This window comes from Balaenoptera borealis, assembly GCF_965194805.1.
Source record: "Balaenoptera borealis genome assembly, chromosome: X".
NCBI lineage: Eukaryota > Metazoa > Chordata > Mammalia > Artiodactyla > Balaenopteridae > Balaenoptera > Balaenoptera borealis.
Window position 1 is genome coordinate 7760664 of NC_138881.1, and position 27664 is coordinate 7788327.

General features: G+C 47.3%; 1 protein-coding gene and 1 pseudogene across 6 annotated transcripts in view; one reads left to right on the plus strand and one right to left on the minus strand.

Moving 5' to 3' along the window:
* Positions 1-27664, plus strand: part of WWC3 (WWC family member 3) — a 130361-nt gene that overhangs the window by 41666 nt on the left and 61031 nt on the right. For 4 of the 5 annotated variants that reach the window (XM_082375496.1, XM_082375493.1, XM_082375492.1 and 1 more), the window contains exons 2-5: positions 1687-1796; positions 5441-5644; positions 16078-16154; positions 17305-17384. In XM_082375496.1, the coding sequence (XP_082231622.1) occupies positions 1687-1796; positions 5441-5644; positions 16078-16154; positions 17305-17384 (471 nt within the window). Of the gene's footprint in view, positions 1-366; positions 518-1686; positions 1797-5440; positions 5645-16077; positions 16155-17304; positions 17385-27664 lie in introns of those variants that run through there. The other variant, XM_082375495.1, reaches the window with a different exon arrangement.
* Positions 19874-24839, minus strand: LOC309620923 (V-type proton ATPase subunit G 1 pseudogene; annotated as a pseudogene). Its single transcript has 2 exons — positions 24588-24839; positions 19874-20941 (listed from the first exon to the last, which is right to left on the minus strand). The product of its transcript is annotated as a V-type proton ATPase subunit G 1 pseudogene (transcript).

A 27664-nucleotide genomic window follows, 5' to 3' on the forward strand; every position in this document is an offset into this window, starting at 1 on the left:
TGCGGAGCACGGGCTCTAGGTGCGCGGGCTCAGTAGTTGTGGCGCACGGGGCTTAGTTGCTCTGCGGCATGTGTGATCGTCCCGGACCAGGGCTCGAACCCGTGTCCCCTGCATTGGCAGGTGGATTCCTAACCACTGTGCCACCAGGGAAGCCCTTCCCACCTATATTTGTCTAGTAAATGAGATCATGTATGTCAAGATGCTTAGAACGTGCCTGTGCTTGGGCATCTTTCTCTAGGCTCATACGTGAATCTAGAATAGCAGAGTTGTGCTCGGGACTCAGTTTATCTTTGGGTAGCATTTGTTGTGGCTTGGTCCCATTCAGGACTTGAGCCGCGCACAGCAGCCTGCCGCTAGCTGTTTGACTTGGAACCACGCCGCCACCACACCATTCCTGACCTGTAAAGGAACCGTGCTGTGGACGCTGGTGTTTGGGGCTGGGACCGACACTGTGCAGTAGGCTCATCTTGTGATGTCGTGGGGTTTTGAGCACATCGTATTTGAGAGGATTTGCATGGTGTGTTTTACCTTCTGTATATGTATTTCTGTTTTGATATTGACTCTAACTTCTTAAAACCATTATGTTTAAAACGAGGATGAGTTCAATCAGTGCCGTTCTGATAGTGTTTATCAATTTCTAAAAGCTACTGGGAGAGACAGCTTTGTTGTCGAACCAGTTTGGGGAAATAACATGTTCAAAATTCATGCTGGTCTTGTGGGGCTTGGCGTTGGTTGTGGTGTCTCACTTTCCTGGGGCCAGAGGCTGGAACAGAGATGTGGGAAGACTGAGGTAGTGAAACTTAGGTTATCAGATTCCCATGCACACCAGTCAGTGTGCATTTATAGAGACAACTGAATAGATAGCTGCCTGGGCTCAGACGATTATAGGGGCGGCTTGTTTCATGCCACAGCTGTCTTGTCAATCAACGTGATCATGGGGTATAGGGGCGGGGGAGGTTCCACTTAAACCCATCTGGAAAACCTTTCCTTTATCTATCTGTGTCAAGCCAAGCTTTCCTTGATCAGATTTACTTCAAGGAGAAATGTCTGTAGACAATGTGCTTTTGTTGTTTTTCTCCAGAAAACAAAGAGGATCCTTTGCAGTTTCTGATTCCTGCTGTGTAAAGAACACAGGCAGTATTTAGTAGGCATCTCCTTGTATTGTCACCATGCTTGTTTGGCTTTTTGCCTTTGGTCAGTGGTTAACATTTAACTCCTTCACTTATGACCACTGGTAGATGAAACTTACAAATACATTTTAGATACATTTAAGCTGTAATGTACAGAAACTGAAAGTTGTGAGGGGGGAACATTTGTCAGGGAATGAGAACATAGGTGCTCTCCGGTTGTTGTGGCAGAGCGACATTCCATTGTCATCACCTCATTAAACATACAGCTTGGAAGAAGATGCTTGTTTTACCTGTTTTGTAACTGGCAATATCTGTTTTTGCTGGTATTTAAAGTTGCACTGTGAGATAGTAATGCTTTTAACTGTGAGTGTACTGATATTGTTACTGATGATTATTTAGGCAAAGCCAGTGAGTTAGTTTTCCAACCAAATAGTTGGAGCAAAAGCAGTCAATTAGATAATAATCTTGTATTGAAACTGAATTCTAGAGTCGATTCAGCAAACTTACATGAAATTGACCTCACTTTCAAATTTGCTTTCATAATTTTATTTTGCAGGATAACAAAGCCATTGACCTTTGCCGATTGTGTTGGGGATGAACTTCCTTTAGGATGGGAAACTGTATATGATAAACACATTGGAATTTATTACATGGACCACATAAATAGTAAGTAGAGCGCCACACTTGAGTTGTTCCATATGAATGACTTTTCATATTGATCCCACGGATGCTAGGAACTCTTTGTGGAGTGAAACAATTGTTACTCTCCAATGCGGCATTAAACTGGGTTTTTATAAATGTCATCGGCAGTGTTCATTAGCTGAGTTCTTCAAAAAGTGAAGCAGTTGTGTAGCTACCTGGCTTGTGTGTTGCTCAGGCCTGCATGGAATATGTGGAATGCAGAGTTTGAATACCTAATAGAAGGAATAAATTTCCCAGGCAGTTTCAGTAATAGAAATCTCTCTCAAAATGGGAAGGGTGTTTCTTGCAGAGTGAAGTTTACAAGTTCTTGGAACAATAAATGCCCAAGTGGTTACCTTAACTTCATTTTGTCTTATCGCTTTGATTTTAACTTTAATATACCAAACCTTTTGGAGCTTTGTGAAGGGAGAAAATGATGTAAAGACCACAGCTAAAATAATGGGTCCTTGACCATGCCAGCCTTCTTGGTAGAATTGTTGGGAGCAGTGGTTCTCATCTGGGGCCGGTTTTGCCTCCCAGGGACACATGGTCGTGTCTGGGGCATTTTTCATGGTCACGCCTGGGAGAGGTGCTCCCGGCATCTGGTGGGTGGCGGCCAGGGACGCCGCTCACCCTCGTGCCGCGCCCAGGATGGCCCCCCGACGAGGCTGAGCCACCTGGAGTGTCAGTGGTGCCGAGCTGACGCACTGCCTCACGTGCAGCATTTGGCTCCAGGCCTTCTCTGCCCCGCGCTCCTTGCTTTCTGCCGCCTCCTCAGCCTTCCTCCATCGAGGACCAGCTGGGGACCCATTTCTCTCTCAGATTCACATTCCTTCACTCCCCCCTTTTCGTTCTAGCTGCCTAGTGTTTCTGTCATTGTCATTACTGCTGGGGATACGAAGTTCCCCTTGGTGTGCTTTCTGTCCTTCAGTTTGTTGAGTGCGGGGGAGGCCGGGGGCGGGGTGCCCAGCATGTGAGTGACGAAGCTCCTTCCACGCTCAGTCCCACGGCTCCTCCTGTCCCCTTAGTGTGATCGACCCGGGCTGGTATCTCTAGGGCTGATTCCTGCATTGTCACTTGCCAGCCGGCCTCCGGAGTTCAGCATTTGGAACCCTGAATGGCGAGGCGTCCTGGCTGGGTCCTGGGGCAGGGGAGTTTCCGATCCGTACACTCAGCCTTCACGTGACTGCGGCTCTTACCCAGGGATTGGGCAGGGGGGTGAGTGCCGCCCTGGCCCTGCTGCCCTCCCCGGCGGTTATACCAGTGGCAGGAGGGCTTCCGGGTGTGTCCACCGCCCTCCCTCTGGCCTGGCTGGCCCGGTGCCCCTGGGCTGCGTGCGGCCGGGCTGTCTGGCCTTCTGGGCCACCTTCCCCGTGCTGTGGGCCTCTCTGGGCCCGGGCGGCAGCGCTGAACGGCACAGGCATCCGCCTCACACAACCTTTTTGGAAGCCGCCTGCCTGCCGCCGAGGCCCAGGACTGACCCGTTCTGGCTCGTCTCTCGTAAACCCCGCTTGCTCCTCCCTCTGTGTCCCCTTCTTTGCCGCTGGTGTGCCTTGCTCTCCTGCTGGCTGAGTCACAGCAAGTGTCACAGAGCACCTCTGTGTGCTGGCCACTCTTGAGGCCCTGGGGACACAGGAAAGTGAGACCCAGGCTCCACCCTAAGGATTCGACATGACACGCTAGACTTGGCCATGAACCCGAAAACCGAATAATCACCACGGACTTTCTTCCGGCCACCTTGAGTATAACGGATGACCCAGCACCGCGGGGGATGTGGCTGAAGACATCAGCTCCAGGGTCATACCACCTCCTGCCTCTGAGACCTTCAGGGAACCCAACTCTTTTTTTTCCCCCCAGGAACAAAAAAGATTATTATTGTAACAATTTGTACATGGGCCAGAGACCCCATTCCAGAAAACTTGCTCCTGAGAATCTAACTCTTGATAGCACAGCTTTAAAGCTCTCTAAAGGCACAGAACCTGAGGAGTCAAATATTAAGTTGGAACTGTGCAGATCGACGGTGAGGTGAGGGACCAGAGGGGCCCTGCGTGGATCACCTTCAAGGTTCCCAAGACTCTCGGGTGCACTGGACAGAGTGCGAACGATGCCTGTCGGCCGGGGCGAGTCTCGTGGCTGAGTCAACGTCAGAGACATCCGGGCACTTATAACAGCTGTCACTCTGCCCGCGCCCCCTCAGCCCACTGAATCTGGACTCCCGGGCTAGGTCAGGACCCCGATTTTTGTTGTCTTTGTTTCTTATTTCCCCATGGGAGCTTTTAAGGCCCAGAGAGGCTTTCTAGGAGGGGCCCTGGGGTAGCAGTGTGAAGCGGGGTAGGGGATGTTGCTGGGAGGGGGTTTAAAAAGGAAGGACTTACTTGAAACATCCTAGCAGGTGCTCTTGTGTGTATGGGGCAAAGATGACCTAAAATTTACATTTTTAACCATTTTGATGCACAGAACCATTGAGATGCACAGAACGTAAAACTCACCGTTTAAAAGTGTGCAGTTCAGTGGCATTTGGTGCATTCACAGTGTTGTCCAGCTACCACTTTTATCTAGTTCCAGAACATTTCATCACGCCAAGGTACAACCTTGTGCTTTAAAAAAGGCCACGTGTTAGAGAATCGGAGGCAGAGTTGGGAAGGTCACTTTGGTGAGCGCACGGAGGATGGCTTTTGGTGGGACGAGGCAGGCAGCCTGCGTGTTTTTGGAGAGAGATCGTGAGGGTCTGATTGAACTAAGGGGAGAAGGAGAGAAGGCGTACGTCAGCCACTATTATACGCAGGGGCAGGAATTGCCAGTTCTGGATGACCCATGGAATATTCTGCGTGGGGAAAGGAGCAGGAGTTCTCTGAGGGCGAGTCCCAGGTTGGCTCAGTGGATAGATCCAGATGAAGGCGCTTACTCCGAGGGGCAGGCGGGAGAAGCAGGCGCTCGTCAGCGTGGCTTCCTTTGGTTTGCTTTGGTTTGTGTAGTGAAAGGGCGCTGTGTGAGAGTGAGTTCTGCTTTGGACGAATGACTCAGAATTACTTTGCGTCCGTCCAGGTGGAGGTGCCTCTAGGAGGGAGGAGGAGAGACAGGATGGGCGCTCAGGGGAGAGGTTGGAGCCGGAGGTGGGCGTGAGCCCCTACGGGAGCTGGTAGAGTGAGAGAGCCAGAGCGGAAAACGGGGGATTTCTGGGAAGTCCACGAAGAATGCAGAAGGACGCCGTCTGGCGTGGGAGGTGGGAGAAGGGGAGCGAGCCAGTCACGGGGACAGCAGAGCCCACAGCAGCCCGGCGTGAAGAAGGCAGGGAGAGGAAGGTTGGACATGTGTCTTAGTTGGACAGGGATGAGCTCCTTTGGGTTCATGTCCACCAACCTTTACTTAGAGTGTGAAAAGTTGCCTGGTACCGTCTTCCCCTCCATGGAGCTATTGCATGTCTACAGAGCTTTCTTCTCGTCCCAAGCGTGGGTGTGTAAATAGGAGGTGATCCACATTCTGGGAGGTTCGTTATATAGACGCTTCCATAATGTACCTCCTGGTAGTTAATTAATTTTCTTATCGACGAGTCACATAACTGCATGATTTTTGGTCAACGTGAAGATTTTACTTTGAAGTCCCCTATGTTCTTACCCTTCCAATTTCAGAGCTTACCCAGATTGAGGATCCCAGAGAACAGTGGCGGCGGGAGCAGGAACGGATGCTGAAGGAGTATTTAATTGTAGCCCAGGAGGCCCTCAATGCCAAGAAAGAAATCTACCAGATTAAGCAGCAGCGTTTCGAGCTGGCCCAGGAGGAATACCAGCAGCTGCACAAGATGTGCGAGGACGACGGCCGCTCGTACACCAGCTGTGAGTTGACCGTCCCCCGCGGTTAACACGCGTGGCTTCCAAAGCCGTCTCTCTGCTAGGCTTTCTGCAGACACTGAGCTTGAGTCGGGCAAGACAGCTTCCTAAATTTTCTAATCGCAAACTGTTAGGTAGTCAGCCTTCCATGCTGGGATCCGATGGTCATTCACTACCGCTACTTCAGCAAATGTTGATCAACTGCCCACCTTGTGCCCAGGCACTGCGACACGGGGGAGCCCAAGAAAGGAGAGGCTTCCGTGAGGGTGGGGAAGGGAGAAAATAAACAAGCACGTTTCAGGTAGTGACACAGAACAACCTCCTGACTTCTGTTTGTCAGCGTGGAAAAGGGCTTCACCCAGAGATCTCTGCCGTTATTCCTGCTTGTCTGGGGTGATCCCTGGGAAGTCCATACGCTGGTTTTGTTGGTCCTGGATGGAAAGATTCAGGAGCCTCCACACATGTCAAGCCCCTGTCTCTTTGTAGCATACTTTCTTGGGCAAGACACTGAAGGTGGGGGAACTCAGTATAACGCGGGGAATCAGGGGAACTCAGAACTCACTGTCTGCCCTTCAAGTGAGATGGGTGCACGCTGACGTCTTGCAAAGGGAACCCCTCCGAGTTTTGGAGCCTGCCACACGTGGCCTCCTGTTTCAGGAGGACTCAGCAGATGCTCAGGAATTGAAGGAATCAGGTGCAGTCGCAGAAGCCAAAGCCTCTGGTTACTGACCCAGTCAGTCACTGCCTGAGCCGGTCCCTTCCCGACAGAGTTGTCACGCTTAACCGCCCACCGCAGGTGCTTGCGGCCACGACTGTCCCGCGTGCCGGTGAGCTTGGGGAGAGCGTATGAAGTTGGTACTGCTAGGTTTTATTGTATAAAAACCTAAGTCTGGTTGAGACATGGAGGGACTTACCTGTGACGTGACTGCCATGTTGCAGGGTATTTGGCTCTGGTGACACAGCTTTGAACGTTAAAGATGTGGTCAAAGCTTTATCCCGTTTTGTAGGTCAGAATGGAGTTGAGGCCAAGGGGCCAAACGTCTTTTTCACTGCAGCATACAAGCTGTGAAGAAGAGAGCAGTGGGGGTGGGCTTTGCCCCCTGTAGCAGGAATTGAGATAGCTGTGTCTCCATGTGCCATGAGAGAATGCAGGCTCAGGTATGATGGTATGTTGTTTCCAGGCTGCTTCATCTCTTGTTCTTCAGCTATTGGTATGTACTAGGTTTTTTTCTTGTTTGTTTCTTTTTAACTGTCCATCAGAATGTGATGGGTCAGCTCAGTGCTAGTTTTTAGAAAAGTCTGGTCTCTTCCTAGTTCTCTTTACTTGTAATGTCTTTCTCTGATTTTGGTATCAGGATAATACTGGCCTTACAGAATGAATTGGGACGTGTTCCCTTCTCCCCAGGCTTTGGAAAGTTCGTGTGGGATTGGTATTAATGTTTTCTTAACAGTTTGATAGAATTCACCAGAAGAGCCATCTGGACCTGGAGGTCTTTGTGGGAATGTTTGTAACTACAAATTCAATACCTCTAATAGATACAGGGCTAGTCAGATTTTCCTGTTTCTTCTTGAATCAGTTTTGGTATTTGTGTGCTTCAAGGAATTCGTCTCTTTCATCTAATCCAAAAATCAGTAAGCTTTTCTGTAAAGGATCAGATAGTGTTTTAGGCTCTGTAGGTCATATGATCTTAGATGCAGCTACTCAACCCTGTTGTTAGACTGCAAAAGCAGCCAGAGATGATACCTAAGTGATGTGTGTGGCTTGTTCTGAGAAAAGTATAAAAACAGTAGCAAGTTGGATTTGGCCCACGGGGAATCCGCTGAACGCTGATCCAAGCTGTCAAATTTATGAAGTTCTTCGTAGAATTCCTGCATGATTCTTTCAATGTCTGGACGCTGAGCTGGTGTCCTTTCTCTTATTTGTGATACTAATAATTTGTGTCTTAATCACCACAGCTCAATGTTTATCGATTGTGTGTAGCATTACAGCGAACTGGCTTTTGGTTTTCTTTTTTTTCCCCCTATTTCTTGTCTGTTTTCTACTTTATTGGTTTGTCCTCTTTATTATTTCCTTCTTTCTACTTAGTTTGGCTTTAATTTGTTCTTTTTCTACCTTCCTAAATTGAGAGCTTACACCGTTGATTTCAGGCCTCTCTTTTTTCTCACATAGCCTCTAAAGGTATAAATTCTCCTCTAAGTACTACTTGAACTGCATCCCACAAATTTTGGTATTTTCATTTTCAGTCAGTTCATAATATTTTCTCATTTTCTTTGTGATTTCTCTCTTGACCCATGGGTTTTTTGAAAAGTAAGTTGTTGGGGGAATTCCCTGGTGGTCCAGTGGTTAGGACTCCTCGATTTCACTGCTGAGGGCCCGGGTTCAGTTCCTGGTCGGGGAACTAAGATCCTGCAAGCCGAGTGGCATGGCCAAAAAAAAAAGTAAGTTGTTGGAACTTTTTAAAGGTATCATGTTGTTGATTTCTAATTTAATTCCATTGTGGTCAGAGGCTAGACGTATAAGATTTCGATCTTTTGATATCTATTCAGATGACTTTCATGGCTCAGCATATGGTCTCTTTTAAGTGATCTCATGGACTTGGTGCCTCGAGGTCACACTTGGCTAAAGCTTTGGCTTATAACTGTTTCTGAAAGCATATAGTTAGCGATTCTAAACCTTTCCAAAAGTTACTTGGTAGAAGTAGATTGAACCATATAAAATTGTCATTTTTGTAGCTTAAAAAGGCCCAAATATTGGCAATTTCATATGATTCAACCTAATAGAGTATTTCTTCCCAGTAGCCTGTAGGCACCTCATCTGTTCCATGGTCAGGTTTGGTTAGGTCTCCAAAGAGGCTTTCCAGTCAGTCTTTCTAAGATGGGAGAAGCACATATCAGAAAAACCTGGCAGGAAGTTTCTTGCCAGTCATTGAAAGGACCAATTTCATCAAGAGAAGGTGTGTCTTATGTACTGGTTACTGTACTGGTGCAGCCAGGACTTCAGTTGCAGTGAGTGTGGGGACTCGGGACTGGAGCCCTTGAGGATGCAAATATCGGAGGACGTAGTTGCAGCCTATCGGATTCTATGCCCAGCCCGAGGGGAGGAGTCCCATAGCAACGTGGAGCCTAGAGGGTAAGGGCACCCAGAACTTAGAGTCCCCTGGAGCTGGGCCTTCCCTCAGCATCAGTTTTTGTATTTCCACGGGCTTTTCACTCCATTGACATTTGGGCAAGTAGGGAATTGCACTCAATTTCATTCTTCCTGTGCTCTGTAGAATTTTATTAAGGCCCAGTAAAAAAGAAACACTTGAGATGCTGTCTTTGAAGTCATGTATGAGGAAACCTTGAGTCAAGGAAGGTGATGACTCTGTGGTGTTGACCTGAGATCCTACCATGAGACTCCACTCCCCAACCCGTGAGAGGTCCGTGCATAGACGCGATCTCTGCCTCTACTTGTGCAGGTGGCATTGGAGGCTAGCTTAGGCCGTTTTCATGAAGGGCTGGAGATGCCAGTGGCTCTTGCTGGAGCCTGTCTCCTCAGGGAGAAAGACTACGAATGGAAACTAGGAGCTAATTCAAGCATTTTATCAAGTTGCTGCTATCCCCGGGGTTTTTGATCAAGCTCTTTCAATTTGCCATTTAACCTGAACTTCATCGAGGATCATTCTGTTAGATATGACTCAAATGAACTATTTCTGGCCACAGGCTGAAGTTCAAGACAGTGATCCTGGTGGCTTGTGCTCTAACAGATGTCTCCTACGGAGGTCCGGGCCCACATCAGGAGCTGCTGGTGGCAGGATCCATGGCACACCTGGGCTCCAGTTGGCCACGTGGGTCTGGCACAACCCAGATCGCTCACGTTGTTAGGCATCTAAAGCAGGGCTCCTTGCTCGGGTACTGGCAACAGAGGGAGGTTTGGACTTATTTCCCATTACTTCCTTCATTGCCAGTGACTCCGAGTGAAAGGAGCCAACATCGAATGGGCTAGTGTTTTCCTGCATTGTTGTGATTGCAGCATCGTGAAGCATTGTAACATGGTAATGTTATTTTCGGTGTACACACAGAAACAATATTGGGTAGGCTAAGTTACTCCTTGAAGGTTACATCCCTAGTAAACGGTAGACCTTGGATTTGAACCCAGATCTTTTTGTGTAGCTAGGCTTCAGTGCTGTGAAGTATTTCCGAGACATGGAAGAGTCAGCTCAGAAGAACTGATCGTGGCTTTGGAACAGCCTGCCCTCCCATTGTTCAAGTTACCTGGAAATAAGGACCCATTATAAATTGACAAGTTGTCTGGCAATTTTACAACACTTGAAGGGGCACGTGGAAGGCAGAACGCCTTGTGCTTCTTGATTTTCTCGTGGCCCATAGTGGGATCACTAAACTAGTCATTTAGTTTTCAACAGATATTTCCTTAGCGCCTGGTGTTGGGGACACGATTTATCCTGAACGGCTGATTGTAGGGGAAAATGAGGCAATAATTGTAAACAGAGGAATTCACTAGAAAGTCATTTCCAATATGGGAGCAGAAGGGCATGGGGGAGGGCAAGGGGAGGGGAAGTGCTCTCTTCCACACCTTTCACAGAGTTCCCCCTGAGTTATGGAAGTCATCAGAATAAAACTCTGTTCATTGGAGAGGAAAGATTTTGTGTCAGTATTGGGCCATCTGGTGCCTGGGAATATCCAAGCCTTAACTTTTTTGTCTCTGACCAAAACAAAGTCATGCTTTGCTGGATTTGAGCACACACATCCCCATGAGACTAAGACCCCAACTCTGCTTTAGTTCTGTTCGCTTATGAGCTAGCTGCCTGGGGCCCAGTCCTGTCCAATGCTCTGTAGAACCCTGGCATGGAACTCTTCACTACAAAGGACTCAGTCTCTAAGACACACCCAGTACTTTCTCTGCAGCTCCATTTTGTAGAGTTTTCTCCTACTTTCTTTCACTGCAATATGTTCTTCTGTTTGCCTTCTTTTTAAACGCTGAATACATTCGTTATTTCAGAAACTTTTTTTTCATTGTTCCTGAGAAACTCTGGCCTCCAGATGCGTTCAGATGAAGTATATGACCAGTTGCAGGACCTTTTAGAAGGAATTCTTGCTTGGGGTAAATTATAGTCTGAACCACAGGTCAGCAAATTTTGGCCCGCAGGCTGAATCCTGTCCACTCTGGGTGTTTTGTAAATAAACTTTTATTGGGACCTAGCGAGGTCCATTCACTTACCCATTGTCTGTAGCAGCTACGGTGGCAGAGTCGAGGAACTGAGACAGAGAGTGTATGGCCCACAGAGCCAGAAATATTTACTATTTGGTCCTTTGCAGAAGAATCTGCACCAGTGGTTCTCAACCCTGGCTGCACTGGAGGAATCTCCCGAAGGGCTTTCGAAAACTCTTCTGTCTGGGCCCCACTGCCACCCCTGGAGATTTGGGTTTAATTGGCCTTGGGTGGGGCCAGACACTTTTTTTTTTAAAGCTCCCCAGGGGATTCCCAGAGTTGAGATCCACCGATTGTGATCCTTTCTTCCAGCAGCAGGAGTATGACTTTGTTTGTTACCCTGGCTCCTGGGAGCTCCCAGAAGCCTACAGCCAAAGTCTCTTCGGGTGCCTGGGAAAGAGTCAGCCTTATCTCCGGTGAGAAAGCGCTGACCCGCCCTGCATTCCTGGCTCGGGCTGCGGTGGGGAAGCTTGACCTTATCAGTCCTCTGTCCGGCCGAATTCTTTCTGAGGCTCCAGGCCCATCCCACAAAGACTATCTTCCCTTGTTTCCCTGGTGAAGGTTTCTCATCTCCTGCCTAGCTGAGGATAAGGGCCACAGTCCATCCATTCAGCCCTTCGTTTTCCTGCACACAGGCATGTTGGAGCAGGCAGGAAAAACATGGCTCACGCAGCATCTTCCCAGGTATTAGTTGGCAGGACTCAATCTCGAAGGTTGTCGCAGAGCACACGTGTTTACCAGATCTCCTCGTCTGCCCTAGAGAGGGACTTCTTGGTTTGGATTTGGTGGGCTCTTGTGTTACTTCTGTAGGTTACCTCTCAGTGGGCTAGTTAGATTTTTTTGTTTCTTTGCTTCTGGTGCCTTTAAAAAAGAGGTCATGCCCTCTTTAGTTGGCCTCGGTTGTTTACAGGCATGCCTTGGTCGGCTCTGGTAATTAGTACCTGTCAGCACGGAACTGTCCAGGCTTGCTGTCCTCTGTGCCGGAGTCCTCCTGCACTCCCTCGAGCAGCTCCGTGCGGTGCCGACGCCTGGAAGGCGCACACCTGGTCCCAAGGAGCCGTCTGCCTGCCCAGAGGATGCCTTTGGAGAAGGACTACCCTCTTTTAAAGCATGTCATCCGCCTGGGGCGATCTTGGGTTCTCACGGTCCAGAGGAGGCCTGTGTGTAAGAGGAGACGGAGACAGGGACAGACATGGACACATTTCCCCCTTTTAATAACCCATAAAATCGAAATCCAAAGTAATTACTGGGGTCTGCAGCATTTTGAGTGCTAAATAACACAGATTGAGTTCTCCTGTTGTGCACCGGGGAGCCGGAGGGCCATTTCTTCTTAAGTTGGAAAAGCTAATCTGACCCACAGGAGCCCAAGTTCTAGACAGAAGTCCCTCTTTGACTGATGGCACAATGTAGGTCAAGTCACTACACACTCAGCCTTCATTTATAAAGTGGGGAAACATAATCGTCATCTCTCACAAAGATTTTATGAGGATAGATGAAATAAATGTGACAGTTACCCTATAATAGCAAGGTATAGTAATTTACATTGGTGAGGTCCAGTTAAGCTATGACCTTCTTATTATATCATCCAAAGCAATGCTGTATGCCTGAGCGGCCTCCTTAAGCTGTTTAATAGCTCTGCCCACTCAAACTCTTCAAGTGAGAAGAAAGCTTCAGAGGTGAAAGTCTCGTATTTATCCTAAACCTTGAGACTGGAGACGTGTCTTAACAGAGGAAGATGTTTCTTTTTCTAAGTGTTGTGGTGTACGTGCCATTAAAAATGGGGTCCAGAGTCTTGAGCTTTTCCTTGGACTCCACAAATGGGTTCCATTAGACTTACTGGCAGACATCAGGAACTGAGAATTTGTCTTTATAAATTGAATTATGTCATTAGAAGTTCTGCCAGTGTTTATCACTCTCCTTAGCATTTGAAGATAAAATGTACTCACCATCTTAGGTACTTGAGTTGCCTTTTCCCTCATCCCAGTCCTGGAATTTTATAGCTTTAGAGACCGTGGCAAAGGTAACATGAATGGTATCAATAAGTAAAACCTTTTACCATTTAGGATGTTTTCAGCTATAAGTAGCAGAAAAGACTAACTCCCCTCGGCCTGGACAATAAGGCTGTCATTGTCACTAGCAGCGTCCTCCAGGGGGTGGTGGGCCTCCCCATTGGTGGACTGGGCAGCTCAGTGATGTCGTGGTTTATCGGGATCCCCCTCCAGGACTGGTCCAGGCTGAGTGTCCTGGGGGAGCGGCGGGTGCCCAAGTGCCTCAGGGCTCTGTTAGTTACGCAGGAGAACTGGGGGCGGGTTGCCATGTATCTGTCCATCTGTACCCACTACACCTCCAGCGTGCACTTCAAGGCTCTTTGCTCATTTTCCCTATGAAACTGCACAGACAGAAAGTTTTGGCAACGATTTCAGATCATTGTTACTGATGTTTAACGTTGCAGTTAACTTCCCTGGACTTTGGTGGTGGGGTTACTTTCTACCCGGAATGGGAAAGATCCCAGGTGGTAACTGTTGGCATTGTCTTCCTCAGCTGCAAGGTGACAAGTGGCCCCACGTGGAAGGAGTCAGCAAGCCCTAGGCTTATTTGCATGTTGTCTGGGCCCCAGTGGAAGCCCCTTAAGCTCAGGATTGGGAAACTTAAGTCCCAGGAGTTTAATGTGGAGATTTTATAAGTTATTTCAACTTCTGCCTCTTAAGGGCATTGTTTGAGGTGTTGCTTTCATTACTGGTCTTAAATAAGACCAAAGAGTCAGGCAAGATGGAGGTTCTAGGATTTGGAAATAAACATTCTTCGTCTTAGAAAGAATAATAGAATTCTAAAATAGAATTCTAAAAAACATTTTACTCTGTGTTTTTGAGAGATTAGAATTCTAAATATAAGAACATTTGAGATAAATTTGGCAAACAGCTCCTCCAGATATTTATTTCCAGTAGATTCTAGTAATTTGAAATTCTGACTGGGGCTTAGAATAGTAGATTTTCCATAGAACTGTATTTTTTTAAAAACAGGAGATATCTGAACAGCTCAAATTAAGTTGGGATGTGGTTCTATTTGAGGATATTAAATGCTCTTGCTGTTTAAACCACTTGATGGCTTTCTAAAATAAATTTATTTATTTATTTTTGGCTGCGTTGGGTCTTCATTGCTGCACGCGGGCTTTCTCTAGTTGCGGCGAGCAGGGGCTACTCTTCGTTACGGTGTGTGGGCTTCTCATTGCGGTGGCTTCTCTTGCTGCGGAGCATGGGCTCTAGGCGCGCGGGCTTCAGTAGTTGTGGCACGTGGGCTCAGTAGTTGTGGCTCGCGGGCTCTAGAGCGCAGGCTCAGTAGTTGTGGTGAAAGGGCTTAGTTGCTCCGAAGCATGTGGGATCTTCTCGGACCAGGGCTCGAACCCGTGTCCCCTGCCTTGGCAGGCGGATTCTCAACCACTGTGCCACCAGGGAAGCCCCACTTGATGGCTTTGAGCCAACTTCTCCAATATGAAATCAGGCGATGATTATAAACTAGTTTCTAGGTGTTGACATGTAAGTTACCTGTATGACAGCCTTTGGTACCCAGATCAAAGGAGTAAAAGAATGGATGCTGGCCCTGCTGATGGGTCTTCTGAGCAGGTGAAACTAATGAAAATGACCCGGAGGCAGATTACACCAGTGTGGGGTGACTCTCAGATGAAGAAAGAGGAGCCTCCACAACTCAGGAAGGGACGGGAACCAAGTCACTGCAGCTCCAAGGCCTAAGAGAAAGGAGACAGAAGCATCAAGAAAAAGGGATGCAGAGAGGTGGATGGGGTGATAGAAATTAGACATGGCGGAAATGGGAAGGAAATCCAAAAAAAAGGGGATATATGTATATGTATAGCTGATTCATTTTGCTGTACAGTAGAAACTAACACAACATTGTAAATCAACTATACTCCAATAAAAATTAATTTAAAAAAATAAAGAAAAAGAAAGAAAAAAAAGAGAGAAAGAAACAGCCGCGAGCTGCCCCAGTCGCTGAGACAGTGGAGAGGGCTTGGCTGACTGTGCTTAGCACACGGCTGGATGGCTGAGCGCACCTCATTCACCCCCAGGTATTAGCCGTCTGTGATCACGATGCTGCGTCTGTCAAAAGGCTTTAAATCGTGTGTGCTGCACCGCTGAAGAAAGCATTTATCTATGCGACGTGATTTAGCTGAACATCCCTCACAAACAAGCTGCTGGGCTTCCCTGGTGGCGCAGTGATTAGGAGTCTGCCTGCCAATGCAGGGGACACGGGTTTGAGCCCTGGTCCGGGAAGATCCCACATGCCGCGGAGCAGCTAAGCCCGTGCGCCACAACTACTGAGCCTGCGCTCTAGAGCCTGCGAGCCACAGCTACTGAAGCCCGCGTGCCTAGAGCCCGTGCTCCGCGACAAGAGAAGCCACCGCAATGAGAAGCCCGCGCACCGCAACGAAGAGTAGCCCCCACTTGCCGCAACAAGAGAAAGCCCACGCGCAGCAACGAAGACCCAACACAGCCAAAAATAAATAAATAAAATAAATAAATTTAAAAAAAACAAAAAACAAAAAAACCAAGCTGCTTAGAATAACAGCGTGGGTGCTTTGCTTCAGCTTTCGGGGAACCAACAACGTGGAAGAATAGCTTTTCCTCAAGCCTGCCAGATACTGATACGTGACTAGAAAGTTGTCTTTTTCATTTTACAAATCTGTGGGTTTTTTTTTCTTTCTTATGTCAAAAATCGTTCATGTGGAGACTATAGATATGAAGAGAGTGAATATAAAATCTTTTGCAATGAAACCATTGAGAATAGCAGTCAACTTTTGGGTTCTTTTCTTCCAGTGACTTCCATGGGTGCGTGCATTTTAAAAGGAAGTAAAAATGGGTTCATACTGTATGTACTGTTTACATAGTTAGAATAGTTTTCTGTACCATAACCGTACCCCTCCCCCCGTGTATATATGGTTTTTAACCCTAGTAGTTTTGCAGTTGAAGTAAACAGAGTTTTGATTTACCTATAGCCATATATTTTATTATGTGGAATCACGCAGAAGGGCCTCATGCAAAAATCAAACATCAAGATTCAAGGTTGTAAAATGTTAATTCTTCAGGAGCCAGCGCCAACTTGGAAGTCTGAGACTGAGAATTAACTACTTAATATGGTGAATCAGAAGTTCGTATCTATGTGTATTTATTTACTTTAAAGGATCCATTATAAAATAAAATATTTTCCTTCTGTTTAGCCTTCTTTGGATATTCAACAAATACAAAGTACGACCCATACCAAATTAAAGCAGAAATAGCAAGTCGTCGGGATAGGGTGAGTAAAACGAATATTTTCACAACTAGAAGCCCCGTATGTCTTTTTATGTAACATCACTTATCATGGTTCATTTTATGGTGGCCAGTGTGTATAACACCCATATTTTAGTAAGATTTTCCATTTCATGAATTATTACCACATTTGGTTTTACTTTCCACTTTTTTTTTCCGATAGGAAGGGAAAAGTTTCATTTTAAAGCCTCAGCCCGTCTAACAAAAAATCACCTGTATCCCTCAGTGTGTTTCATGGGGCTAGATTCACCCCCCGTTTGGATAGATTTGGTGACATCGGGGCCCGACCTCAGAGGGCCGCTTCCCTGTATTAGTGGGCTGCCAGCCCTGTCCCTCAGCAGCTTTAGCATCTGCTGTTCTTCCCTGGTGGCTGTATTCCCAGAGAAATCTTGCCTACGATGGCGTTTGACCAGAAGGTGCCGGTGCTCCTTGCCAGTGGTGCCGGGTTCTTTGTGTGCCACCATGTTCCATCCCTTCAGCCCCTTGTCTTGGGTGTCTGGGAGGGGGGACGGGGGACATCTTAGAGGCCAAGCCTCCCGTCCTGGTGTCTCAGTCCCTAAACCAGAGTGTCTCTTTTAGTGCCCTGGTTCTCACATTCTAGTACACCAACGAAAAACACCTGGGGCATCAGTTCAAAGTGTGAGCTCCGGACACCCCCTGCCTCGCCCCCACCGAGTTTTAACAAGGCCTGGAGTGGGTCCTAGCACCTGTTTAAATAAGCACTGCAGACGACTGACTTCCAGGTAGTGGGGAGCCATGCTTTGAGCAACAGGGTTTCCTAGGTGGGATCTGTGGGTAGTAAGCAGAAGAGAGGATGAAAAAAGTATGACAAAGTTTGCTCATTGCAATGTGTAAATCAATACCTTGAAAAAGAAAATCATTGCTGGTTCCAGGGCTCCACGTGGTAGAAAGCTGTTCGTGACCCGGGCCTTGTGGGTCTAAGCGAGCCGGCCCCTCTGCCAGGGCTGTTTGATATGCCTGGGCTGTTTGATATGCCAGGGATGGAAGGCCATGGAGAGAATGGGTGACCCCGTGAATTGCAAGCTAGTCAGAAACTTAGATGACAGTGCTAACAACTGTAGAAATCATTTTTCACAGCTTCTTTATGTGGAAAAAAAAATGTAATTTGTCTTTAGCTTTCCAGATTAAAGCGAGAGCTGACCCAGATGAAGCAAGAACTGCAGTACAAAGAAAAGGGGGTGGAGACCCTGCAAGAGTGAGTGGCCTGCAGTGACAGAGGGAGAGTTTCCCTGCGATTTCCTGTTTGGTGCCGGGACATGCGTCCTAAAAGCTTCTTGGGTGTTCACTTTTATGCTTTTATTTATGCTTATTATTTGCCAATCCTAAGGATCAGATCTCTCTTTTCCCTGAAGATACTTTGTTCTTGTTTCCTTGGGAAATAAGACCTTTATTTTATATTTACGCACATTCTTGATAGCTGTGCTGTCTGAAACACACATGGCTATTTACATTTGAATTCCTGTTTTGTTAGTTTTAGTCTCTTAAATTTTTTAATTCTAAAATTTAAATTAATTGAAGTTAAATAAAATTAAAATTTTAGTCCCCAGTCTCAGTAGCCACATCTGAAATGCTCAGTAGTCACATGTGACTAGTGCAGGTTTTCTCCATCTCAGTGCTCGTGACATTTTGGACCAGATAACTGTTTGTGGTGGAGCTGTCCTGTGCACCAGAGGTTGTTTAGCAGCACCCCTGGCCTTGACCCCCTAGATGCCGGTAGCACCCTCTCACCCAGTTGTGACAGCCAAAAATGTCTCCAGATATTGCCAAGTGTTTCCTGGAGGGCACGTTTGTCCCAGGTTGAGGACCACTGGGCTAGTGGCCACTGCATTGGGCAGCACAGATAACATTTCCATCCTCACAGTACGTTCCGTTAGGCAGCCTGATCTATGGGTCTTCCTCCTATAAAATTGACATCTTTACAATTAGAACTTTATCCCTACTAAGAGTTTGGGGATGAAGTTCTTATCATTTGTGAGTTATATGAAGTGAGCAAATTCAATGAACAGAAGTTATTTTATAAATGGTGATATTGGTGGTCTGAAAGAATTAATTTTCCTAAGGAAGGGCATTGTATGCTTGTTGGTCCAAAGTATATTCCCTTTTGATTCAGAGCCTGGTTTCACTTGCTGAACTTGGGCTTGTGCTTCATACCTTCTGTGTTGACTCTTCTCATGTGTCAGTGGGGACTGTCGTAGCTCGGTTGCTCTGACAAAACACTGTAGACTGAGTGACTTAAAGAGCAGACATTTACTTCTCACAGTTCTGGAGGCTGGAAGTCCAAGGTCACGGCGCTGGCAAATTCATTATCAGATGACTGCCTTTTTGCTGTGTCTTGACATGGTGCTGTTTTTGGGTGGGGGGCTCTGGTCTCTGGTGTCTCTTCTGTTTCTTTAAGGACACTAATCCCTTCATGAGGCCCCACCCTCATGACCTCGTCTAAATCTAATCACCCCCAAAGGCCCCATTTCCAAATACCATCCTATTGGGGGTTAGGGCTCACCATATGAAGTTTGGGGGACATGAACATTCAGTCCATAGCAGTGATCATTGGGCTAAATTGTCCGAGGGCAGCACCAGTGCCTGCTACATAGTCAGCCTTCAGCAAATGGCAGGAATCCGAGTGGCTACGATTTCTCGGTAAATGTGGGCAGCGTGCCACTCTCTCTCATCCTGTGTGCAGACACAATGACAGTGTGTCAAATGTGATTGCAGTATTACTCTTTATAGGGAGGTAACACAGAATGTATTTGACAGAGGTAATGATCCCACCTCATATAAAGGGTAATTAACGGGCACGTCAAACCCTGTTGTTTAACACGAGGTTGAGATTCACTTTGTTAATCACCCAGGATTAGTTTGGTTGACGATTCGTTTGTCCTCTTTTTATTAAGGACATATTATAGACACCAAGGGAGACACAGTAGAAAGGTGAGCTGGGTCTTGCCTGGAGGAGCTTGGCTTTTCTGGCCCTGAGACACTGCCATGCCCCCTGCAGGTCCCCCATGCGGCAGGCTTTGGTAAGCTGTCCATGTGCTTAGCATGAGCTGCAGGCTTTTAACCTTACAGTCAGCTTTTTGCTTTCTCTACCACTACCTGTAGCAGCATGTGTGTGTGTGCACATGTGCGTGCATTCTCTGGTGATTTGGATCTACAATGGGAGTTCCTTTAATTATCCCTAGTCAGTACAGCTTTTTTTTTCTTTTTTTTTTTTGCATGACAGAGAGTCTTTACTCTTAAATGATTTTCAGTACACCAAGTAGTAACATGTAACAAGTTCTTGAATTCCATCATCTAGTAATCTTTTAAATTTATTTTTTATTGACGTATAATTGATTTACAATGTTGTGTTAATGACTGCTGTGCAGCAAAGTGACTCAGTTATACACATATATACATTCTTTTTCAGATTCTTTTCCATTATGGTTTATCACAGGATATTGAATATAGTTCCCTGTGCTATATAGTAGGGCTATCATCTAGTAATTTTGATTAAGAGAAACTAAAAGCAGCCCAAACAATGATACTAGTATCCATTATTCTAACTCTTAGCCGGAAAGGACTATTTTAAGGCTGGCTGCTGCGTCACATAGGTTACAAATAACTATTTACTACTTTTTCATAGATAAAGCCCCTGACCTTCAAGAAAGATTTAGGGGAAAATAATTCATCTCTTTCTTTCTTAAGAAATTTTTTTTTTAACTACATCTAAGAAAGAAAAAGTCAGTATTGATATATATGCTGCTTGAGCGAAAAGGCATAGGAAAGAAGACAATGTATACCCATTAAATTTCCAAGAAATATGAGGTAAAAAGATAAAATCTTGGGACTTCCCTGGTGGCGCACTGGTTAAGAATCCACCTGCCAATGCAGGGGACACGGGTTCGAACCCTGGTCCGGGAAGATCCCACATGCCGCGGAGCAACTAAGCCCGTGCGCCACAACTACTGAGCCTGTGCTCTAGAGCCCGTGAGCCACAACTACTGAAGCCTGTGCGCCTAGAGCCCGTGCTCTGCAACAAGAGAAGCCACCTCAATGAGAAGCCTGCGCACCGCAATGAAGAGTAGCCCCCGCTCACCACAACTAGAGAAAGCCTGCACACAACAATGAAGACCCAACACAGCCAAAAATAAATACATAAATAAATAAATTTTAAAAAAAAGATAAAAATCTTTGGATAAGCTCTAAGTTTGTACAAAGAAGCTAGATTTGCTGTTCTGCAAAAAGTGAAGGGACCTACTATATAACATACAGAAATAATTTAATGACTTTTCGCAAGACTATAACTCAAGCCTTGCTAAAGCTTCATATTCCATGAAGGGATCGAAAATGCCAATCCATGCAACAACAGGCGGGTTTTTTTCTTCCTTTATCCGTTTTTGTGGTAGTTTTTGTGGATTTCTGGCTGGATGTCGCAGACAAAGGCCAAGAGGTTATCCAGGACTTCATCCCTGTTCTGCCGGAAGTAGGTCTGGAGGATGGTCATCTTCTCCTGGGGGTCCTCCACTTCAGTGCTGCAACTGCCATGGGATCCCAGAGCCGCGGCCTCCTTGGCCTTGAACTCCTTCTCCCTCTGCAGGCGGTACCGTTCAGTTTCAGCCGGGCTGCTGCTCTGGCCTGCTTCAGCCTCCAGTTCTTTTGCTTGTGGTCCTCGGCCACCTCCTTGGCAGCCCGCTTCTCGGCCTGGAGCAGCTGCTGGATGCCCTGCGACCGACTGGCCGTGATGGCGGCGATTCCAAGGCGGCAGAGAGCGGCCTAAATCGGCTCGACCGTCCCCTCGGGTCAGTTGACCCAGCCGCCCAAGCAGTACAGCTTTTTAAAAAAGTTTTGCTTAAACAAATCAAGCTGCATTTTCAGTACCGGCTACTGGTTTTGTTGCTCATTTTGTCCATCTGCTGTGGTGCTTCCCGGCGCAGCAATGCCCGTTCTGTGATTTTACGCCACACAGCCCTGCCCGCCTCCAGATGCTGTCATGCCTGCTGGGTGCTTCTCTGTGCGCTGTGGCCGTGCCCTCCTGTGCCACTTCTGCTAAAGGGCTGGGTCAGAAATAAGCAGAAGCAACTCATTTAACTTGGCAGGTCTTCACAAGTTGCTTGGACTGTCCAGTTGAATTGCAGGTTGATTTCCTTCCTTCATTTGGCCACACCGTAGCTTTCTCTCTTCCCCAGGGTGAATCAAGACTTCCCAGCGTCTCTAGATAATACTGACTTTTCATGCTGGGCCTCATGCAGTTAATTTAACTCCCACTCGCTGAAGCTCTGGTGCAGATGATCGGGTTTCAGGGCGGTTCAGGAACACTGAGGTCACGCGGGATCCCCGAGCCTCAGAGGGGATCCCCGGCCGGCACGTTTCCCCACTGGCTCTGGCTTCTGTAGCAGGATTGCTGGGCCCGGTGCCTTTTCCTCTGCTTGGCCTCCATCACTCTGGCCACCTCCATTTCTTTATGTGAAGACAATGGTTATATTGCAATGTCAGCTTAAGACTGAACACTCTCAGAAATCAGAGATGTCAGGGCTCAGGTGACAGAGAAAACCCCTTCCCCTTAGCATTGCTAGGAAGTAAATTCATCTCTTGTAGTCAAGGTCATTTTAAGACTAGGAAAAGGTGGCCTCAGTTTCTCCAGGTTTATTGGACGGGAAGCAGAAGCCGGTCTGGGAAGAGTTATAGCTTTACACCTGCAGCCGGAGCGGAGTATGAGTTGAGCACTTGCAGAGAGAAGGACCAGTGCTGTTTGATCTTCTTTCTGCTTTCCATAGCAAGAATCCTTAGCGATGGTAAACATGCCCCCTGCCAAGGGGACGGTCCTCACTCCCTGCTGGATACCCACCCTCCCCATGCAGGCTGAGGGGTGGCCTGAGGGAAAGTTCTGGACCTGGCCTTGGTCCTGGGCGACCCAGCCCAGCTTTCCAGATGGAGCTGCCTCGAGAGGCAGTTTCTGGTTGGTTGCTGTGTTGTCACTGCAAATGGTCGGTCACTCTGTGCTGTGACACGAGCTCACGGGAAGGAGAGGAAACAAGGGTGCTTGTGCCGTGCTTAAAACGCTTTGCCAGTGAAAAGTAGACTGATACCTTCCTCTGAGTTACACAGGCCATGTGTGAGATGAAAACAGCCTCTTTATTTATCTGGTATTGCAGATTGGCTCTTGTGTTTGGATCAAATCATGCAGACAGGTATTATTTATTGAGAAATTTGGAAAACCTCTGGTAAGCATCGATAATGTGATTACCCCACCCCTACTGTAAAATCCTAACTCTGAGCACAGATAATACGTGAGCTGTTACATGTAAATGGGCTTCTCAGATATTATTGCCAACATCGATTTAAGGCAGAGACCCTAGATTTTCCTCCAGAAAATTTTCTGCTGTTCTTGCTTCCCAGAATATCCCATGTATTTTTTTCCAGAGCACCTCACCGAGAGTTTGGCTACTTATAACATTTTAAACTCGACTTGTTTATCTTGGTGAACTTTCCTGGCTAGCAAGGAAATCCATCATTACGCTTGGGTCCAAGTGAGGAAAAAAGAACCTTTTGTATTTTTTTTTAAGTCTATGCATGTTGTTAATTTTTGTAGATGGGAGCTGGCCGTGAACACATTCTCTGGGTTAATGATAGAATGCGTGTGTGTGTGTATAATGTATATAAACTTTTAATGATGGAAAATGTCAAATATTCACAAAAGTAGAGAGAATGGTATAAGGGAACCTTTCTGTACCCCTCACCCTGCTTCAACAACTAACCACACAATGGCCAGTCTCGTTTTGTCTGTCACACGGCCTCATCGCCCAAGCTCTTACCGCATTATTGAAGCAAATCCCAGAGTCATATTTCATCCATAAATGTCTCTCCTAAAGTGACGGACTCCTTTTGAAAACATAACTATAATACCTGTGCCGCTTAGTAGTAATCTCTTAATGTTGTCCTTTCTCCAGCAAGTGTTCCCATCTCCCTGGTTTGTTTGGGTCCGGGTTCCGACAAGGTCCACACCGTACGTTTGATTAGTGTGTCTCTTAATCTCTACCCTCCTCTCCTTTTTTCTTTTTTCCTCCCTTTCTTCCTGCTGACATCTTATTTGTTGAAGAAGCTACTTTGCTTGTCCCAGAGAATTGCCCTGATACTGGATTTTGCTGCGTGAACGTGCGCGGCGTCATTTAACACGTCCCCTGCTATTTATGTAAACGGGTGTCATTAATCCGAGAGGCTTGATCTGACTCAAGTTCAGTTTCATTTTCTTTTCCCTTTGGTCAGGAGGTGCACACTCTCTGGTTGTGTCTTTTTTTGTGTGGTGTGAAGATCATCAGTGGGGTCTGGCATTGTCAGCCTGACAACATCCATTTATAATGTTTCCCGTCAGCTTTTCACCTAATGCTGTGCACGTGTAGACACAAGAGGTTTCAGGATAAGTTCTCGAAGGTGGGTTTGCTGGGTCACAGGGTAAAGGCACTGGTCGTATTCTTAGATATTGCCGAGTTCTCCTCGGGAGGGTGGCACCATTTTGCATTCCCACCAGTAGTAGATGCGTGTTCCTGTTCCAACCACGTGGCCAGCAGAATGCGTTGTCACTCACGCTTTTGCATTTCTACCAGTCTTATCGGTGAGAGATAGTGTCTCAGTGTCGTTGTAATTTGCATTTCTTTTGAAGCCCTTTATAAACGTCCTCAGAAAACAGGAGCAACGTTTACAAGTCATGAAAGTCTTCAGAAAAATCAAACTTTTCCAGTGAGAGAGCTACTGGGTATCGCGACCCCAAAGTTTCTGAAGCTTGTTTTGAAAAATTATCTTCATGTAACTCATGGCTAGCACCCAGGGCAAGGGGGGAGGAGCTAGAATGAGGATGTCCGCAGCTTCCGAAATGGCTGATGCCCAAGGACGTGCTGGATGCGCCAGTGGGTGGGGAAGAGCTCCCTCTTTAGTGACGCTAGACCTCCTGGGTGTCTGGAATGTTCCTCCTGTTCGACTGTGAGGTGTCCTGCAACCGGGAAGCTCGTTTAACATCACTTCACCCTGAGTTGCCCACGCTTATGTGCCCCTGGAGCTTCTTCCCGCCGTGCCAGCTGTAACGCCCCCGAGTGCTGACGTGGTGGCTCCTCGTCCTCACAGCAGCCGTGGGGGATCTTGTAAAGTGTCTCCGCTGTGTGGCCCCTGGTGGCTCTCTCACTTAGAGTATGATCCAGACTGCAGATGAGTCGGCCCCCGTCCTCACCTCGTTCCCCCAGTCTCCCCCTCACTCACCTGCGTCACCGCGCGCTGGAACTCGCAGCTCCTTGTGCCTGAACTCTCTCCCCAAGTCTCTCGTGCCTGTCCCCTCCCTTCCATAGTTCTCTGGACGAATGACATCTCGCCAAGGTCCCTGCTCACCACTGTATCTAAAAAGCAGCCCTCTCCCCACCCTCTATCCCCGCACCTGGCTTCGTTTTCCTTGAACCACCAGTTGCTGCCTGACCCGGTGGTTTCTTTGTTGTCGTCTTGTGTCCTCGCCTAGTGTCACGCTGTGCGAGGATGCGGACTTGGCCTGGTTCCCTACTCGGTCCTCGGGGTGCAGACAGCTCCGGGTGCAGGGCAGGGCTTGGCGGGGTGAGGGGACCAGCCCGGGGGCCGTGCGGCACTGCTCCTGGGACACCGGGACCCCCTGGGCCAGGGCCTGGGCTGCGAGCATCGGGGAGGTCACTGCATCGGCCCAGGCGCCTTCTTATTAACTGCCCTCTAGCGTTTCCTTCTCTGCTTCTTACTGTGTTACATTGTGTTTTAAGAAATCCTATTTCTATCACTGCTGTTCAGATCACAGAAAGGGGTGCTCGTTAAACGTGCCAGTACCCGCTTTCCGTGAGGTGTGTTCTTAGCCCCTGGCTCAGCCTCTTTGCTTTGAGCCTTTTAATTGCTTGAGGACATTCTCCCGCTTTGGGATGCTGTGATGAAGTTAAGCCCGTGCGTCTCCTGCAATAAGAGAGAGTGACTGCACTCTGCGGAGCGTCCGATACCACACGAGGCAGCATTAGATCTCGGAATTAGCATTTTCTGTCCGAGGGGATTTAGTGGTTTCAGAAGAGAACGGGATTGTTCACAGTTAGCGCAGGCTTAGACCAGCAGTATCCCATTACCGTGGCACAGAAGCTACAGCCCGTGCTAAAAGGCCAGCGCTCCTCACATAACAGTAAAACATACAGAAATGGGGGCGGAAACAAAAAGAGCGTTGTTCCCGTCATGGGACGGGTCTGGCGTTCCACGCAGGACCGGCTGCCGATAGAAAGCTGCCGGAAGCTTTGTGAGGTTCGTCCAAGGCCCCCTGCCAGGGCTGGTGATGTAAAAGGTAGAGTTGTAACAACACTTCTCATTCTTGGGGGTTGTAATGTGTGGTATTAACATGGAATATCTTTCGAGGCCTGGCAGCCCCTTTCTTCAAGATGTGGGTTTAAGAATCCATTTGGTTTTACTTTTGTCAGACCAGTTCTGTTGACATCTTTTTTTTTTTAACTAATTTATTTTATTTATATTTATTTTTGGCTGCGTTAGGTCTTCGTTGCTGCGTGCGGTCTTTCTCTAGTTGTGGCGAGCGGGGGCTACTCTTGGTTGCGGTGCGTGGGCTTCTCATTGCAGTGGCTTCTCTTGTTGTGGAGCACGACCTCTAGGCGTGCGGGCTCAGTAGTCGTGGCTCGCGGGCTCTAGAGCGCAGGCTCAGGAGTTGTGGCGCACGGGCTTAGTTACTCCGCGGCATGTGGGATCTTCCCGGACCAGGGCTTGAACCCATGTCCCCTGCATTGGCAGGTGGATACTTAATCACTGTGCCACCAGGGAAGCCCTTCTCTTGACATCTTAAGTTGAACAACAATTATGGACACTTGAGGGCAGTAGGAGGGGGAGGTTGATGAGAATCATCTTGAAGATGGCTTCTTAGCGGTGTGCGGTCAGCATTTGAAGCTGTGCCTTCTTTTCTCTCTAACCGTTTCTTTCAAAGGCAGCCAGTAAAGAGCACCAGTTTACTTTGGGACAACATCTGACTGGCTATGTGAGTGGCCCTCAGATTTGACACAGTGTGAGTTTGGAGGCCTTGACCCTGAATGTACTGCTAGCCCGGCAACAGAAGCGGATGAGTGTGGTGTGAGGGGCCTCAGTGTGAAGCTCACTGTGCCTCTTGCTGGCTGTGTGACCTTGAGCAAGTCACTTAACCTTCCTGAAGCTGCTGCAAAATGTTGAGGGGTGAAAAGTAAAGGCTGTGTGGTCTGTGTCCTGGGGTTTTTTTTTTTTACACTGGGTCTTAGTCCATTCAGGCTGCTATAACAAAGTGCCATAGACCGGCTGGCTTATAAACAACAGAAATTCATTTCTCATAGTTCTGGAGACTGGAAGTCCAAGATCAGGGTGCCAGCATGGTCAGGTTCTGTGTCTGGTGAGAGCCAGCTTCCCAGTTCACGAATGGCCATCTTCTTGCCATGTCCTCACATGGCGGAAGGGGCAGGGGAGCTCCCTGGGGCCTCTTTCATAAGGGCACTGATCCCATTCATGAGGGCTTCTCCCTCATGACCTGATCACCTCCCAAGGGCCCCGCCTCCTGATCCCGTCACCCTGGGCATTAGTATTCCAGCACGTGGGTGCTGGGGGGACAGAAGCATGCACATCACGTCGCACTGCGTAATAACTTGTGTTCTTACTAATGCCACCTTTTGTTGAGCCCTTGTCAACTTTCCGTCATCTTACTTGAGATGTATAAGCACTGTTTTGAGCTCTTAATTAAAATTAAAAAAAGGAAAAGCTCTTTGGCAGTCACAGATGTTATGATTTTCTTCATGTAATGGAATATATTGATATTTCAGGAAGTACCAAATCATTGAGTATATCCTCTGAATTTGACCAAAGTTTTAGAGGGGATTTGGAAAAAGGGAGAAAACTCCCAAATAAGTGAATTTTGCAGATGCAATGGAAGAGGGTTCCTGTCCTTTGAAGTTTTTGTTACATGATGAAGCTTATGGACCCTATCTTGGCCACTCTGAGCAGGAGTGCACCCAGGGGGTAGCAAGGGCCATCGCTGCACCTGGTGATCCAATTCGGACTTGACAACTGGGAGATGTAGGTTTGAATCTTGGCTCTGCCAGATCTTAGCTTGTCCTCTTGGGACATTATAAAGTCTGAGAAGATTATGCTCATCTCATAAAACTGTTGAGGGGATTAAATGAGATGACAGACATAAAGCATGCAACAAGACTCTGTCACCTAGTAGTGGGTGCTTGATACACCGAACTATTTTAATATGCTATTTATATAATTATATAATTTAAGGAAATAATATGCACTGTATAAAATATGGCTATATAAGGTTATATTTATGTAATAATAACTTTTTACATAATTATATATTCTACAATAATACATAACTGTTTTTAAACAATAGTGTTTCAGAGATTCCTAGAACTTTGAGATCATCTTCTCTAATAGCTTTCACACTTTTTAACAGTGGAGTCTTTTCCCCTTTCCTTCCCCTCAAATGAC